We start from the raw sequence: 17426 nt of genomic DNA on the forward strand, positions 1-17426 counted from the left end.
CTGAGCCAGCCTGATGCCCCAATGTTATATCTTGTGCCATACTCTTTTGGTAGAGGGATACAATTTAGCTCAGTCCTCACCTCACCTTTATACTCTGCAGTGTCTTCATGAAAGAGTTAGTACTGTTGAATGATGTGGCCATTTTGTAGTATCTGGATTTTTTTAAAATTTTATTTATTCATGAGAGACAGAGAGAGGCAGAGACACAGGCAGAGGGAGAAGCAGGCTCCATGCAGGGAGCCCGACGTGGGACTCGATCCCGGGGGTCCAGGGTCATGCCCTGGGTGGAAGGTGGCGCTAAACCGCTGAGCCACCCGGACTGCCCTAAGATTTTATTTATTTATTCATGAGAGATACGCAGAGAGAAGCACAGACACAGGCAGAGGGAGAAGAAGGCTCCATGCAGGGAGCCTGACGTAGGACTCGATCCCCAGACCCCAGGATCATGCCCTGAGCCGAAGGCAGACGCTCAACTGCTGAGCCACCCAGGTGTCCCTGTATCTGGATTTTTGCACTAAGTCCAGTGTGACAGAGGAGAATATTATGTACTTACTATTTTCATGATTATAATGGGGATACTTTAGTGGTAGTCACCCAAATCTTCTATTATGTTGAATTGATCTATTATCTCTATTTATTTAAGGTCATAGGTTTGTTATTTTTTAAGTAAGCTCTAGGCCCAACGTGGGGTTTGAACTCGTAACCCCAAAATCAAGAGTTTCGTGCTCTACCGACTAAACCAGCTGGGTGATCCTATTAGGCCACAGGCTTACATTTTTCCCCCCCAGCTTTACTGAGAACTGGTTAACCTCGGTGAGTTTTAGCTCTAGCCAGCAGAAAGCATAATCAGTGCTCATCATGGTTATTAGGATAGAACAAGATAGATCAATATATACTATCACTACTGGGAGGAGGGGAAAATCCTGCAATAGCTTTAGAGTAAAAGACCTGCTGACTAGATTAGAAGGATTTTTTATCATGAAGGACAACCCATTGCACTTGTGTAGAAGTCTACAGTGAAAGTAAGATGTGTTCTTAAGACTCAGTAACTTCTCAAGGCAGTTTTAATTCTAACAATAGAAGCCTACATACCAGATACTTTGAAAATATTTACAGGTCCTTATTGGAAGAGAATTTTTAGTTATTCAGGAAAAACCATTATAACTTATATCTCATCGCTAAAAATGAGGTTTATTTATTCAGAACAAAATGGAATATAGTTTTTTCATATTGGAAATAAATCAGAATGCACTGAAAAAATGCTGTTAAAAACTAATCATAGTTTAACAACTGAAATCATAAACGGTTTCATCTGAACAAATCTCCCAAGTGTGAAGACCAGATAAACAATTGATGACTTATGAGAAATATGTAACTGCATGTGATTAAAGCTTCATGGATATGTATTTGTCATCTGTCATGACTCACTAGTTTTCTAAGCACCATCTTTTTTGGGTATTGTAACATGCATTCTGTGATTTTATTTTCCTATCAACATAGTCTGGAAATAATCATTTATTAAAAAGGCCTATTTTCCTCCCAATAAAATTGATTATATAAATTGGATCAAAATTTCTACCACTTATATTTTTAAAAGCTGAAACATAAATTGGCTAAAATTAAATGCACCTACTTTTACACTTGCTAAAGGTCTTACTTCAAAATGGAGGGAAAATCTCACTATTACCAAAAAAGAACCATATCAAATTATTTAAATGATACAAGTGCATTCATAGTCCTGGTTTTTATACCAAAGTGGTCAAGGAGGGAAATAAAATATGACAAGTTGGGTGTGATTGTAAGCTTCTTCTTTTTTTTTTTTTTTGTAAACCTTTAAAATGTCCTAAAAATCTTATTTGTAATAATAATTTGTGAAAAACCATCTTAGTTACTGTAGGGCATCTGAAAGCACTGTAACAAGTATCACTACTGCTTTACCTCCTAACAGAACAGGTTCTCTAGTTTTGACTTTCCAAAATTACAAATTGAGATTTCCCACTTTGTATAAAAAGTTGCTACTTTTGCATATAAGGAGTTTCTGACATTGTACCTAAGTTGCCTGTAGCAGAGCACCCGCTCCTGGCTGCATCAGTGGATTTTACTTGCTTGCCATAAACTACTGTAACTGTAAATAAACAATTTTAATTCTTGTGTAATAAGACTCCATATACCTTAAAGACATAGTTTTATTTGGTTCGATGATCTATTACCTTTTCAAGTATTTTTACTTGATTTCATGTGCACGAATTTGCCCAGCCTTCAGGGGACATCAGCCCTCAAGAACCTCAGAGAAAGCTCATGAACATGTGAAACAGTTCTCAGGGACCCTTATCTCTGTGCTCTGTAGTGTTGTCATTTTCCTTTGAAATGTATGCCATTAGAGATATCTGATTTAGCAGGACTATTCATGGTCCTCATGTGAGCTTGGTTCCTATTTGGCAATGTGGAAAGGTGAATCGGCAGCAGGAACTGACTGGAACAGCCAAGGAGGCATCTGTAACACCAACTAGAAAGAAAATCATCATCCAAGGATGCTAGTGGAAGGGTAAAAAGTAAAAAGCACCAGCAACCTTGGCCGCCCTGAGGGCATTAATATGTTAGTCCAAAGTGTGTCAAACTGTAAAGCCCATTCTAATCCCTGGGGGTCTCAGTAAAGTGCAGTCTGGGCCAGCAGGTCTGTGGCAGGGCCTGAGACTGCATTTCTAGCAAACTCCTAGGGCAGGCCACCACTGGTTTCTGAGCCACACTGAGTACTGAGGTATAATCCCCACAGTGTGAAGCTTATGTGTTTTTATGCTCAGTGTAGCTTGCTGGCTATCCCCCAGGCACGTAATAATACTTAATTTTCCAACTAACATGGTTACAAATTCTTCCCTTTAAAGGAATACACTTCAGTTACCTGTACCATTTATACGAGCACAACATTTTACTCCATTTGGAATCATAAAAATAGAGTATAACTGTATTTTTATGCAGTATATAAAATCTTATTTTAGCCTTTTATTTTCATGGAGCAATGCACAATTAGGTTGTTTTAAAATGCAGTAAGAATATCATGTAAAGTTGATAGTAACAGCTGTAACATGTCTATTGTCATTTTAGGTTTTTTTTTTTAACTTTCTTTGAAAGCTTTGCTTTTTGTATTTTTTCAACAATATGAATTTTAGTGCATGTACCAAGAGCCAAGCACTGTCATATTTTGATCTGCTTACATCCAGGACTTTTAGCTACTTAAAGCATTTTATTTATTTTTTATTTTTTAAAGATTTTATTTATTCATGAGAGACACACAGAGAGGCAGAGACACAGGCAGAGGGAGAAGCAGGCTTTATGTAGGGAGCCTGACATGGGACTCCATCCCAGGTCTCCAGGATCAGGCCCTGGGCTCAAGGCAGTGCTAAACCGCTGAGCCACCCAAGCTGCCATTAAAAACATTTTCTATGTCCCCCCCCCCCCCGAAAACTCTACTTAAAAAAAAAATCCAAACTTCTCCTCTTCAATAGGATTATTTTAGAACTTGCCAGTCATCGTTCCTGAACCCAAACTCAGTAATCAGCAACTGTGGCACAAGTGGAAATCCCTTGATAATGGGGTCAGTGGTTTCATAGAATACATGAATTTATTGCTATAACGCAAGGGATCCTAGCTGAGACAGCCTGGCCCATTCACAAGTGTGTATACCAAGCTACAAACAAGAGCAAAGCTTAGAGGCACACCCAGTTGCCTTGTTGACTATACCTTTGCCAGGCGACCATGGATTAATTTTTATGGGGTCAAGAATATAAATATGTACATTTTTCCTATAAAGGATTTATAATTTTCCTATAAAGGATTTTTTATTATTATTATTTTTTTTTTCCTATAAAGGATTGTCTTAATTCTATTCCCTCTTAGGAAATAAAGTTTCCTTTAAAAATACCAAAGTTTCAGGAAGCAAATGCCTCAGAAGTGTTCTGACATTAAGCCACCTTGTTTTTTTAAAATGCCGTATCCTCTAAATGTGGATTTGCTGGTGTAGCAGGATACAAGTGGTGAGTTCCAGAAGTTGTACTCAGAGGAACACAATTTTATAAGGACTGACAGGTTTAATTAAGACAAAGCTAAAACATTTATATGTGGTGATGATTTAAACAAAAACAAAGAGACTGTAAGGTGAATGGGCCTGTGAAGGTCATTAATATAAAAAGGACAAAATGCCCCGCTTTCTACAAAAACTGTGATGGGGAATTTAGGAAAGCAACAATATTAAATGTGGTATAGTTAAACAAACAAACAACAACACAAGAAAGAAAAGGCCCCAGGGAAAAACAAATGTTTTTACACAGTATTTGTCAATGTCAAATTGTATGATGTTTATACCATTAAAATCAACATAATTATTTTACCTTTTGGCATTTTAGATGGAATTTTAGAAAATACCTAGCAAGAAAATAGTCTTGAAAGTGCCTCTTCCTAAGTTCTTTGGTACAATTTGGTCATTTTGTTATCAATCCATTAAGTAAGTACTTTAACAGACATATATCAATGAAAATACAAGAAGTACAAATGTTTAGAAAACCACAATTGAAGAATAAATTATAATTCTGACCTCACAGAAAACAGAACTCTAAAATTTTACTTCCATTTCTGTGGCAAAGATATCCATAGTGACTACACGAATATCTCTAACTAGACTTATATTAAAGAAATATTACATAAAACATCCCTTTTTGATTATTAGAATAACTGTTCTATACACTTTTTTTAAAAAGCAAAAAAGGCAAGTTTCAGCTTGAAAAAAGAATCTTGAATTTCATAATTATAGCAATCTTTTGTGCCTTCTGATTCAGCAAGTGTCATCTAGAATTTAATATCAACTATAGAATGTTAAGGATTATTGTTTTATTTCAGGAAAAGCGCTAATTTTCCTCCTGCAGCATTTCCTCTATTTCCTTATCCCAGTTTTCATCTCGTTTCTCTGATTCTGTCACCACTTCATATTCCTGAAGTTCCTGTTGCAGTTCTTTTTCCCAATCTGCGGAATCTTCTGAAAGAAACAAATGAGAAGGAAAAGATTCTCTTTGAATTCACAATGCTTGTTTTTAAGAACTTGGTCAAGTACAGTTCCCTGTGGAAGTCCGAGCCATGGTAATTTTTAATGTCTCCAGCTTCCTCACTGTGTGTACTCAGAAAACCTGACCAAATTTTAACAGTAACCGAAGGGAAATACGATTAGAAAGATAAATCAGGTAAGTGCCAGACATTCAGGTGTTATTTTGCTTTATTAAAACCTCTGCTTTTGGGCAGCCCTGGTGGCTCAGCAGTTTAGTGCCGCCTTCAGCCAAGGGCCTGATCCTGGGGACCCGGGATCGAGTCCCGTGTCAGGCTCCCTGCATGGAGCTGCTTCTCCCTCTGCCTGTGTCTCTGTCTCTCTCTCTGTGTTTCTCATGAATGAATAAATAAATAAATAAAATCTTAAAACAAACAAACAAACCTTAAACCTTGAAAACCAAGTGTTTTAATTTTTTTTTGGCAGTGGTGACTCAAGGGAAAGGACACGGTGTGTTGCATGGCCAACCACCAATGTCATAGATATTTATTAGGGGCTTACTGGGTGCCAAACTCCATGTCAGGTACTGTGCGGTGACAAATCCAAAGTGTAACTGCCCTTGAGGTACTTATAATTTAGCTGGAGGGCCAAGACAATGAATATATAAAAGAATATTACGTGTTCTGAATTATAACTTGGGCAGGAATTCAATAAAAGAATAGCTTGCCTGGAGCAGCCAGCCAGCACCTTATGAATCCTGCCTCAGGGCAACTTCCAGTTTCCTGTGGGGCCTGTGCTACTAGCCATCACTGGCAAAAAGGGAACCCACGCACAATCCACTCTAGCTATCGCCTAGAACACATGGGGCTCTTGCCCATTGTCCTTCTGTGGTGGCTGGCAGCCATCTCTATCAGAAACAGGTAAGGGTAGAAGGAATCTGAGGCACCTAGCAAGCCCAAGTTTTCACTTCTCTTCTGGCCTCTCTTTCCCCCAGAAGCTCTTCCTTCCTCTTTTCCCAATTCTCTCCAGAGTCCCTCCGCAGTGTGCAAACAGGGTTCTGGTTCACCTCTGGGAGGCTAATTTTCTCAGGGTGCTCTCTGTACAACTAGGGGAAAGCCAGATTCCTTAGTGCATTGTAAGTCTCAGAAGGCTTCATGAAACACTCTTCATATGATGATTAACTCGACCCTTTGCTTTTCATCCAGTAGAAAGCCAGTCATTTGTCCTGATGTGCCAAAGAAAGCAGCCCTCCCTCCTTCTGCTTGTTCTTTGTCTCTAAATTATTATTATTAAAGATTTTATTTATTTATTCATGAGAGACAGAGACATAGGCAGAGGGAGAAGCAGGCTCCCCGATGTGGGACTCGATCCCAGGACACAGGATCATGACCCAAGCCGAAGGTAGACTCCCAACCTCTGTGCCACCCAGGTGCCCTAAATCATCATTATTATTATTACTAATTAATTAAGATTTTATTTATTCATTCATGAGAGACACAGAGAGAGAGAGAGAGGCAGAGATACAGGCAGAGGAAGAAGCAGGCTCCATACAGGGAGCCTGACATGGGACTCGATCCCGGGTCTCCAGGATCATGCCCTGGGCCGAAGGCGGCGCTAAACCGCTGAGCCACCGGGGCTGCCCCCTATTATTATTATTTAAAGGCAGCCTGCTCCTTCCCAGAAGCAGTACTCTTGTGGCACATAGCAGCAGGGAAAAGAATCTTCTACATAACAGTATAAACCCAAGAGGCGGGAGGGTGGCTCAGTCAGTTAAGCATTTGCTTTCGATTCAGGTCATGATCTCAGGGTCCTGGGATCAAGCCCCATTTGGGCTCCCTGCTCAGTGGGGTGTCTGCTTCTCTCTCTGTCCCTCTCCTTGCTCATGTGCACATGCTCTCTGTCTCAAATAATAAAACCTTTAAAAAAAAAAAAAGTAGAAGCCCAAGTAGAAGGCTGGAGGGCAGTGTCTCTAAGTGAAAGGGTATGCACTCTTTGTCGCCTGTTGCTAACCACATGTTCAAAGAGCTGAGGTGCCTTGGATCAATCACTTATCCTCTCTGGGCTCAGTTTCTCCTCTCTATATTCCTGGCCATGCTTAAGGCAGAGGGATGTAAGGTCTGGTCACGTGTGCAAGAATCCACCTTCTAATGGAGAACACAGTAAGTTACAATATGTTTGTATATCTGCTTCAGAATGACATTTTCTCCAATCAACTTCGGAATCAGAAAAGAGCACAGCTATTTTGTTTGTCTGGTACCTTCTAGGATGGCTGTCTCCTCCTCCTTTTTGTCAAGAACCAGTTGCTCCATTTCCTTCCTCAGATCCTCCTGATTTAAGTTACAGGCATCAAAGGCGTCACTGACAAACTCAGAAACCCCTGGGCTGGTAGAAATCTCCTCTTCATCCTGAAATACAACAAAGGAGCTGTGGGAACGGTTTTCTTAAGTGGCATTTAGCTTAGTGTCCCTTTCATCGCCTTCCTCCGCTAGTCAGACGCTCAGCTCACCGCTCTCCAGTCATCTCACCTGCACTGGTTGCTTTGGAGCCAGATGAGCTACTGCCTGAATCTACTAGGCTCTCTCACAGTTCGGGTCACCCCAGTCATTCAGTCCAATTCCTGATGCCAGGGAATTGCCTCAAGTCTTAGCTACAGGTCCTTAACTAGACAAGTGCTGGGCCCCTCTTCTTCAAAGCATACAAGACCCATATTCATAAGCAGTTTCAAATGGGATCTGAGATAGTTAACATGAGTTACTTCATTTCCAGACATCAACTACTAGGTACAACGTAAAACTGTATTACCTCTTGAGTTTTAAGCTGAGATTTGATTACGACAGGTGGCGTTTTGGGCCGTACTGCCTCTAAGAAGTGAGAATAAAAGAGATAAAAATTGCTTGATTCAATTCTGAATACATATTATAGTAACAACTAAAATATCCACAAGTACAATGATACTAAATAATTTTCAGAAATGAGCTTTTATATTATGCTTTCAAGAAATAGCTAGGCGAGACCATATTTCAACCTCTTTCTTTGGGGTATATATATTTTTTAGGTCATCATATTTGATGCTCCTCATATAAGATTTCCAAACAAGAAATAAATTTTGACCCCAGTGTTAGCTGAAGTCAAATTCAGGAATAGTTCTGCTCTTTCTTTTAGGATAAGGAGAATTCAGTTATTTGTCAAATTTTCCTTTTGTCACGAATGCTAGGAAGCACAAAGTGAAGTGCAACACTCAGCCACAGCTTCCCCTCTTTCTCCTGGGCCACATTTTCTATCTTACAAACCTCACTAGGTGTATAGTCTTTACTGAATCCTGTCTTAAGCCCATTTTGATACACAGGCAGTATTTGGTGAAATGGCATTTTCTAATAAAATTACTGAAAAAAAATAGTAAAGAATAATTGACAATTGGGATTCTTTTTTGACATCTATATGCAAAAGGCCAAATTTCACTGTGTAGAGCAACCTCATGACATTTCCCTGACCTGAAATGCAGTGGCAGGTTCTTTTCTAGTGGTCTGTACAACCCGTACCTTAATATACATGGTTTTGCATAATTATTTAAAATTCCATGAACAGGTAAGCCTCTAGTAGGTATAATTAGTACCCATACACAGGTATTCATGAAACATTAAAAATATGACCCAAAATACCTTATTATTTTTTAATATCTTTCTTATTTTAATTAGTATTATTGATCTTAAATTGTTGCTGATATTATAGAACACTTCCCCAACAACCAGGGGTCAACTGTCACAGTAAAAGTCCAGCGTGCAATGTAACGGTGCCCAGGTCTGAGCTAGACACTGGTAACTTGGAGTGGAATGGAGCTTAGTTCCGCTCTACAGAGTACAGGACTAGGGAACATCAGCTTGAATGAGAGGCAGAGAAACAAAGAAAAGCAGTGGACTGAATCGGTAGAGGATAGAAGGTATCAAATGTTACAGGGTAAAGGGCAAGGAAAGAGATGTGAAAATGACCAGTGGCCGAGGAAGAAATAAAAAGAAGTAAAACCCCCGAAGAACAAGAAAAAGAAAGCAAAGGAAAGGAAAGCTTGGGGGAGAAGTGTGAGCAGGGTCAGAGAGAGGGCATGAGAATGAACATTCCTTTGGAAAGGAAAGAGTTTTTCAGTAGATGACAATGACATTTTTGGTACTTACAAGATGACAAGCTCATGAGAGTCTCTAAGAATATTTTTCAAGTAACTTTTTTTTTTTTTTTTTTTTAAACACAGAGTTAAGTCTTCTCTGAATATACCTGTCAGTGGCAAGTCTTCCTCTCTGCCACGGCTCTTCTCCTCCTTCCCGGCGGCCTGCTGCTGGGCGGCCAGGGCTGTGAGCTGGGCTGACTGCTTAATCAGTGAGACACGGTAAAAGTAGTTCCTCCAAAACACTTCTTCCTTCACGCTTTTCAGGACAGACAACAACACATTTGAGAATGCGTGCAACACATGCAAATGCACATGGGGGTTATTTGTTTTAGTGGAGGTGGGAAGAGATGATTTTTCAGAAGCATTTTCAAATCTGAGTGAGGCTCAAAGGAGATTTTACTTGCTTTTGAACTAAAAGCTAAGGAACAGGATAAAAAGAATAGCTATCTTCTCCACAGCAGCAAAAGACAACTTACAGAACACCAATGAAACCTCCATATTTCTTGGTATTTTAATGATACCAACATTGCCCTCAGCAAAAACAAACAGGCACTGTTGTGAAACCAGCACATCAACCTGGGAGACTGCAAGCACAGCCAGCCAGGACTTCACTGGATTTGCTGTTTGCCGAAGGATTAAGAACTTTCCAGCAGTGACAAGAAAGGATTGTGGGTGTTGCTCCTTATGAAAGGAAATGTCTGGCAGCATGCAAATAACTTGGGGATCAGTAAGAGTGAGGTGGGAGATGACTGATAAAAAGACTAAAGTGCAGTTCAACCAGAGGACCCTCAGGGGTCCTCAAACTTGTCTGCATATGAGAATCACCTGGCAGGGGGTGCCAGGGACCAAGTAGGGTAAGGTGACTGGCCACATGGGGATGCCTTGGAATGGGGAATGTCAGCCTGAGCCGGGAGAGGAGGGTGTCTGAGCAGGGGAGTGGGTGGTGGCAAAAATGGAAGATTGGTTACACGCAAGGGGTTGATCAATTAAATAAAAATATTAAGGAGAGTGGAAACCAAGATTCTCGTGGTCAGAGAAGGGAGTTACAAACATTGAAAGGGAAAATTCTAGAATGATCCCTGCTGTGAGGTAGCACCATGAATACATGGTTTTCATTCAGTAGAGAATGTATGTGAATATACATGAGCACACAAATATTCCCTAGCTCTGTCCACTGAGTGGACCAAGGAATAGTGACACCCCAATAAGCAATGAACATGCCTAGTGCTCAGATCTTGGTGTCTGTACACCATTTATAATGATGGCAACGATTATAACCATTGCATAAGACAGGATGGTGAGTCTATACAGATACAAATAAATACATGAATATGTCCCAAGTCTGATGAGGAATGGAATAGTTTTACAGAGTTCAAAGTACCTCCCCCAGAAAATACTTATTAATTTCAAAGAGAAAAGAAGTAACTTCACAGTCAAGAAGTCTGGCAGAGGGATGCCTGGGTGGCTCAGCAGTTGAATGCCTGCCTTTCATTCAGGGCATGATCCTTGGTCCAGGGATTGGGATCGAGTCCTGCATCAGGCTCCCCGCAGGGAGCCTGCTTCTCCCTCTGTCTATGCCTCTGCCTCTCTGTCTCTCATGAATAAATAAATAAAATCTTAAAAAAAAAAAAAAAAGTCCGACAGAAACCACCTTCATCAAGTGAAGTGCCCACAGTGTAGGCAGTAAAGGGGACAAAATGGGAGCATACACCACCTGATAGGGTGCAACAGATTATAGGACACTGATGAGACACAAAAACGAAATGCACCATGTGAGCCTGTACTGAGTCCTTTGCTAAAGAGGACACTGGGACAAATGGGAAACCTTGAATGGGGTCTGGGAATCAGATGGCAATAATGCATGAGTAACTGTTTCCTCATTTGGAGGGTTACGTTGTGGTTATGTAGAAAGACTTGTTTGCAGGAAATACACACTTTAGTGTATTTAGTGAATGCTTTAGCATTCAGGAGTGATGGAGCATCAGGTCTCAAAGGAGTGAAAAAAAAAAAACTTTTTATGCTATACCTCCAACCTTTTTACATAAAGGTGTGATTGTTTATTTATTTATTTATTTTTTCTTAATTTTTTTTTCATTTATTTATGATAGTCACAGAGAGAGAGAGAGAGAGAGGCAGAGACATAGGCAGAGGGAGAAGCAGGCTCCATGCACCGGGAGCCTGACGTGGGATTCGATCCCCGGTCTCCAGGATCACGCCCTGGGCCAAAGGCAGGCGCTAAACCGCTGCGCCACCCAGGGATCCCCAGGTGTGATTGTTTAAAACTAAAAAATAGGGCAGCCCAGGTGGCTCAGCGGTTTAGCGCCACCTTCAGCCCAGGGCCTGATCCTGGAGACCCAGGATTGAGTCCCATGTCGAGCTCCCTGCACGGAGCCTGCTTCTCCCTCTGCCTGTGTCTCTGCCTCTCTCTCTCTGTGTCTCTCGTGAATAAATAAATTTTAAAAAATCTTAAAAAAAAAACAACGAAAAAACAACATTGATGACTATGCTTACCTCAGAGCTATTAAATAAAATTCTAAGGGTGGAAGGCAAAACAAAATTCAACCAAAAACATAAAATGTATACCTCCATCACCTAACTAGCGATGGGGCTGGTGACCTGTGGAGTATTTTTTTTGTCTGGAGGAGTCACTCATTTTGTGTTTCCAAAACATTTCCTAATAGAAGTGACAAACCAGGGGGTAAGGAGAATGTTCTCTACCCCCTGGTTTACTAGAAGGGATGCGGGGTCTTAGAAAAAGGAAGGAATAGAAAAAAATCAACAAGAACTAAGAGAAAATTCTGAGACCCGGCCTTATGGATGAGAATAGGCCTCAGGTAAGACCCAAGAAGAACACATGGTTGTCACATCTGTGAATGGTGAAGCTGGGCCAGGAGACAGAGGCTGGCTTTATTTTTTTTTTAAAGAGAGGGAGTGGGGGAGAGAGAGAGAATCTTATTTGTTCATTCATTCACTTGAGAGACAGCACAAGCAAGGGGAGAGCCAGGAGGAAAAGAATCAGACTCCCCATTGAGCAGGGAGCCCAACATGGGGCTCGATCCCAGGACCCTGGAATCATGACCTGAGCCAAAATCAAGAGACGGATGCTCAACTGACTGAACCACCCAAGTGCCCTAACAGAGGCTAGGTTTTTTTAAAAAATATTTTATTTATTTATTCATGAGAGACACTGGGGGAGGGAGGGAGAGAGAGAGAGGCAGAGACACAGGCAGAGGGAGAAGCAGGCTCCATGCAGGGAGCCTGACGTGGGACTCCATCCCGGGTCTCCAGGATCACGCCCTGGGCTGAAGGTGGTGCTAAACCACTGAGCTACCAGGGATGCCCCGAGGCTAGGTTTTTAAGTGACAGAGGTAAAATACAAGATTATCCACAGGGCTAGGCTGGGTAACAAGATGACATGCTGCTAGATGCAGCCCATCTTTTCTTTCATTAATTCCACTAATACTGAGTGCCACATACATCAGGCCCCATGCCAGGTGATGCGGGGATGAATAAACCAAGTTATCTGCCAACACAGGTGGTCACAGGAATAATGACCTCTTACTTGTTAAGCTCTTACTATGTTAAGTAAATGCCAAGTAGCATTTCCCAAACTCACGTGCTCTCACAAACCTCTTTTTCTTATAACATCTCTTGGAAATAGTTCAGCAGGAGGCAGACCTAGCTTAACAGTAGGTCGTGAGGCACTATAGTCAACCACACATTTACCTGACCAAAAGAGAGTATGCTGTAGCTGCTAGAAAAGCTTAACAAAATCTTAGGCAGCATTAAAAAGTAATACAAAGGGTGCCTGGGTGGCTTAGTTAAGTGGCTGACTCTTGATTTCAGCTCAGGTCATGATCTCAGGTCCTGGGATTGAGCTCACGGTCAAGCTCCCACTCAGCAGGGAGTCTGCTTCAGGATTCTCTTTCCCTCTGCCCCAGAGCCCCATCAAATAAGTAAAATAAATAAATCCCTAAAAAGCAACACAAGATATACTATAGTGTGCTGCAATTAGACAACACTTTATATTCACTTTGGAGAATTCACTTTTGGAGGTTAAGTACCTGGATGGTGACTGGGTACAGAGATGAAGATACCCAGGAAACAAAAAAAAGAACTAAGGTCTTTACCTGGATAAGTTCAAGAATCTTAAACCATGAACATCACAGACAGAAGTGAGTTTAGCTTCCCATGAGGTAGTGAGCTGCCTGAATATTTTTAAAGTCACTTAAGTCTGAGCTCCATGAAATGTCCAAAATGAATCAGGTGTACCATCAATTTACAGCAGATTATGGGCAATGTTTGCTCTCTTGATAAAAACAAACATCTTGACTGTTTTCTTTCCTCTTGTTTCTTTCTCTTTCTTTTTCTTTTCCTTTCTTTCTTTCTTCTTTCTTTCTTTCTTTCTTTCTTTCTTTCTTTCTTTCTTTCTTTCTTTCCTCTTGATATAAGAGGAAGAGGTCACAGAGGCACACTAAAGAAATGTTCTGTTACCCTCTGGACAGAGTTACAATGCCCATGACATAATAAAGATTCTGAGGACCCCTATGATAAAGAAAACCATGGAATATAGCAACTCCCAAATGTCTATTTTACCACTTATGCTTTCACGGACAATTTTAAGGCATTAGAATGATATATACATCCTCTGGGAAACAATGGGCGTAGGTCACTGTCCAAGGCTGGAAAGGACTTGTGATTTCTCTACTGCCATCAGAGTGAAGGCCTCAGAGGGTGTCTGTGATATGAGAGCAGGGCCCTGTCTCATACCAGCATTGGTGTTACAGGGAAGTGTTAAGCACTACAAGGTATTTTGAAATACAGAGTGTTTGATTTTTTTTAAAAAGGTTTTATTTATTTATTCATGACAGACACACACAGAGAGAGGCAGAGACACAGGCAGAGGGAGAAGAAGGCTCCATGCAGGGAGCCCGATGAGGGACTCGATCTCGGGTCTCCAGGATCACGCCCTGGGCCAAAGGCAGGCTCTCAAACACTGAGCCACCCAGGTGTCCCTTGATTTATTTTCTAAATTGTTCCTATCTAATGATGGCTTCTGTTTACAAAAAGTGTCTCAAGTGTTCAAAGTTTCACTTCTGCATGCCAGGAAGGGAAGTCCTAGATTTGTGTGTGATGGCTCATTTTTTTTATTATGGAAGTTTCAACAAAAACAAAAATGGAGTGACTAGGACAAAGAAGCCCATGTACCCGTGACCTAACTAACAATCACCAATATTTTGCCAATCATGTTTTATCTATGCCCCTCTCCCTTGCACGCACACCTTTCTCTGGGTGTAGGATGGAATATTTTAAGGCAATGCCAGATATTACATCCTTTCATCCACAAATATTTCAGTAAGCATTTCTAACAGATAAAGAATTATAAAAAATGACAACCCTAATCTCTAAATCATCCCTAACAGAATTAATAGGAAACTGGAATCATATTACTCAATAGACAATTTACCTAGCCAGCAACAAACTAGAAATATGATTTACCAAATACAAATTCTCCAAATCTTTTATGAACTTTAAAATTACTCTCAGCAGTGAGAGGAAGTCCAGAATTGTCAATAACTCAAACTATGGAATCAAAGCTAGCTACCTGTCTGCCATGAGTACCCCAGGCCACATGCCCCAGCGTCCCCGGGCCTCTGGACAGTCCCAACAGCACTGGCAGGGAACCCACTGTGTGGCCCAAGGTGATTCAAATGTTCTTCAAGTTGATGGAGCCTTTAGGTGCAAAGGCCACCTGAACCCCAGAGCTTTGTTACTCTTATCTCAGAAGGAAGCAGTTAGGGCAGCCCGGGTGGCTCAGCGGTTTAGTGCCACCTTCAGCCCAGGGTGTGATCCTGGAGACCCAGAATCGAGTCCCACATTGGGCTCCCTGCATGGAGCCTGCTTCTCCCTCTGCCTGTGTCTCTGCCTCTCTCTCTCTCTTTCTGTGTCTCTCATGAATGGATAAATAAAATCTTAAAAAAAAAAAAAAAAAGGTTGCAATTTAAAAAAAAAAGAAGGAGGCAGTTATTCAGAATAGGTGCAACCCCGAATTCTGAGATGAAAGAGCTTCCAACAGATATATATACATGAACTGTTCAAAAGCCAACTCTCGGGATTTTGTGAGCATAATAGTTAAGAACAGATCAGATGATATATTTTTTTATGTCCTTAACTAAAAATAGCTCCTTTATTTATTTGTTTGTTTGTTTGTCGTAAAGTAACCTCTACACCTAATGTCAGGTTCAAACTCATGACTCCGAGATCAAGAGCCAGGTGCCCTAAAAATAGCTACTTTAGACACAATCTAGGAATTAGATTTGTAATGAGATTTTAGCCATAAAACACATGTTTTTCTTTTTAGAGGGGGAAGGGAGAAGGACGCCTGGGTAGCTTAGTGGTTGAGCATCTGCCTTTGGCTCGGGGGCGTGATCCCGGGATCCGGGCTCCCTGCATGGGGCCTGCTTCTCCCTCTGCCTGTGTCTCTGCGTCTCTCATGAATGAACGAATAAAATCTTTAAGCAAAAAGAAAAGGAGGTGAAGTGAGAGAAGGGCTACAAAAATCCACCTCCAACATGTTAATAATTATGAAGAGTTTCACTAAAAAGGAAAAATAAGTAAAAGGTTAGATATAACTATTGTTCCGGGTCTGGAAGAACACTTGTTCTCTCACAGACAGAAGATCTTTGCTCCCATATGAACCAAAGGGCTAGCAAATATTTGTTAAAACCCCTGTTTGGCCTGCTAAACAAAGCACACAATGAACATGTATATATCTGTGCTCCCTTTGAAAACACTTCTAAAATAATAGAAAAGACATTAAGTAGATAAAATCCACACGACAAAGAGAATTGGCCAGGAAACCACAGCGGAAGCCAAAAAGGTAAAGGGCAAATAGTAATGTACTCCATCGACCAGAGAGTGTGCAGGAGGGCCAGCCAGCAAGAATAGGCCTGTCTACATGATCCTGGGGACCTGGGATCGAGTCCCACATCAGGCTCCCTGCATGGAGCCTGCTTCTCCCTCTGCCTTTGTCTCTGCCTCTCTCTCTCTCTCTCTTTCTCTGTGTCTCTCATGAATAAATAAATAATATCTTTAAAAAAAAAAAAAAGAATAGGCCTGTCTACCAGGCATCGGCTCAGAAAGACCCAGGGACAGGAGGTACCAGGCATCTCTGAAGGCTGGTGGAGGTTTGGCTCAAGACAAGAGGAATGGTGGCAAGGAGTGGCCAGCTGGCTCTGCCTCCCACACTGCCCCTTCCAGCCAGGGACTGTGTTCTCATGCAGCAGAGTGTGACAGTTAACTATGAGCTAAACCACTCCACACTCAGATAGCTGACATGGCTGAGAGGGGTCAGGCAGGAGGTGGATGAGTCCTCTTGGGGGAGGCCACCTAGCCCTCGGCTACTGAGCCTCCCTCTCCAAAAGGCCTGTGGGAATGCACAGCTCTAAGTGTTCCTTCACTACGGTGCCCTCAGATATGTAGGGCAGGTAAGGAAAACCTGCAACATGAACGACAGAGCTCAAGACAAACACGAAGGCTTTGAAGAAAAGCATTGAGACAAAAGAGTATTTCAAGGAAACTATACTTCATGTTCTCAGAGAACAGCAAGATGCCGTACCCATCTAAAAAGAATAGAGTGCTGGGATGCCTGGGTGGCTCAGCGGGTTGAGCAGCCAACTCTTGATTTTGGCTGAGGTTGTGATCTCAGGGTCATGGGATCAAGCTCCGCATTGGGCTCCCTGCTCAGCATGGAGTCTGCTTGGGATTCTTTCTCTACTCCTCCCTCTGGCACTCCCCCCACTCGTGCACATGTACATTCTCTCTCTAAATAAATTAATTAAATATTTAAAAAAATTAAAAACAAAAATAGAGTGCTCTAAAAAAGGAACACTCAGAGTAAGAAAGACTGCGGACTAAAAGTGCAGATTGAAAACAAGGAACTGGAATTTAAAAAGGTGATTAAGAGCCCGTGGTGGCAGAGGGGAAAGGAAAGGGACCTCTGTGGGGGGCCTCTGCTGATACCTGTCAGGGTTGTGTCCCTGAAGACATGATGCTTGCACTGGAGCTCCAAGCACAAGCAGGGACTTTTGGAAGAGAAGAGGGCCTTTGGGTAGAGGAAAAAGCTCGGGTGGGAAAGAGGACAGGAACACGTTGCCAAAGGGCAGAGCCTGAGTGGAAAAAAGCAGTGGGCCAGGTCCTGATGAGCTTTGTAGACCTTAGTTTTATTTGGAAGACACGGGT

At 41.6% G+C, this 17426-nt stretch overlaps 1 protein-coding gene across 2 annotated transcripts in view; it reads right to left on the reverse strand.

Annotated features, from left to right (window-relative positions):
* Positions 1 to 2168: 2168 nt before the first annotated feature.
* SYAP1 (synapse associated protein 1) overlaps positions 2169 to 17426 on the reverse strand; it is a 34061-nt gene continuing 18803 nt past the window's right edge. Inside the window, exons 6-9 of one of the 2 annotated variants that reach the window (XM_072816604.1) lie at positions 9293 to 9441; positions 7832 to 7890; positions 7287 to 7434; positions 2169 to 5026 (exon numbers count right to left, since the gene is read on the reverse strand). In XM_072816604.1, the coding sequence (XP_072672705.1) occupies positions 4899 to 5026; positions 7287 to 7434; positions 7832 to 7890; positions 9293 to 9441 (484 nt within the window). In that variant the 3' untranslated portion in view covers positions 2169 to 4898. The remainder of the gene's footprint in view (positions 5027 to 7286; positions 7435 to 7831; positions 7891 to 9292; positions 9442 to 17426) is intronic. The other variant, XM_072816605.1, reaches the window with a different exon arrangement.

The sequence above is a fragment of the Canis lupus genome, chromosome X (assembly GCF_048164855.1).
Source record: "Canis lupus baileyi chromosome X, mCanLup2.hap1, whole genome shotgun sequence".
Classification (NCBI taxonomy): domain Eukaryota; kingdom Metazoa; phylum Chordata; class Mammalia; order Carnivora; family Canidae; genus Canis; species Canis lupus.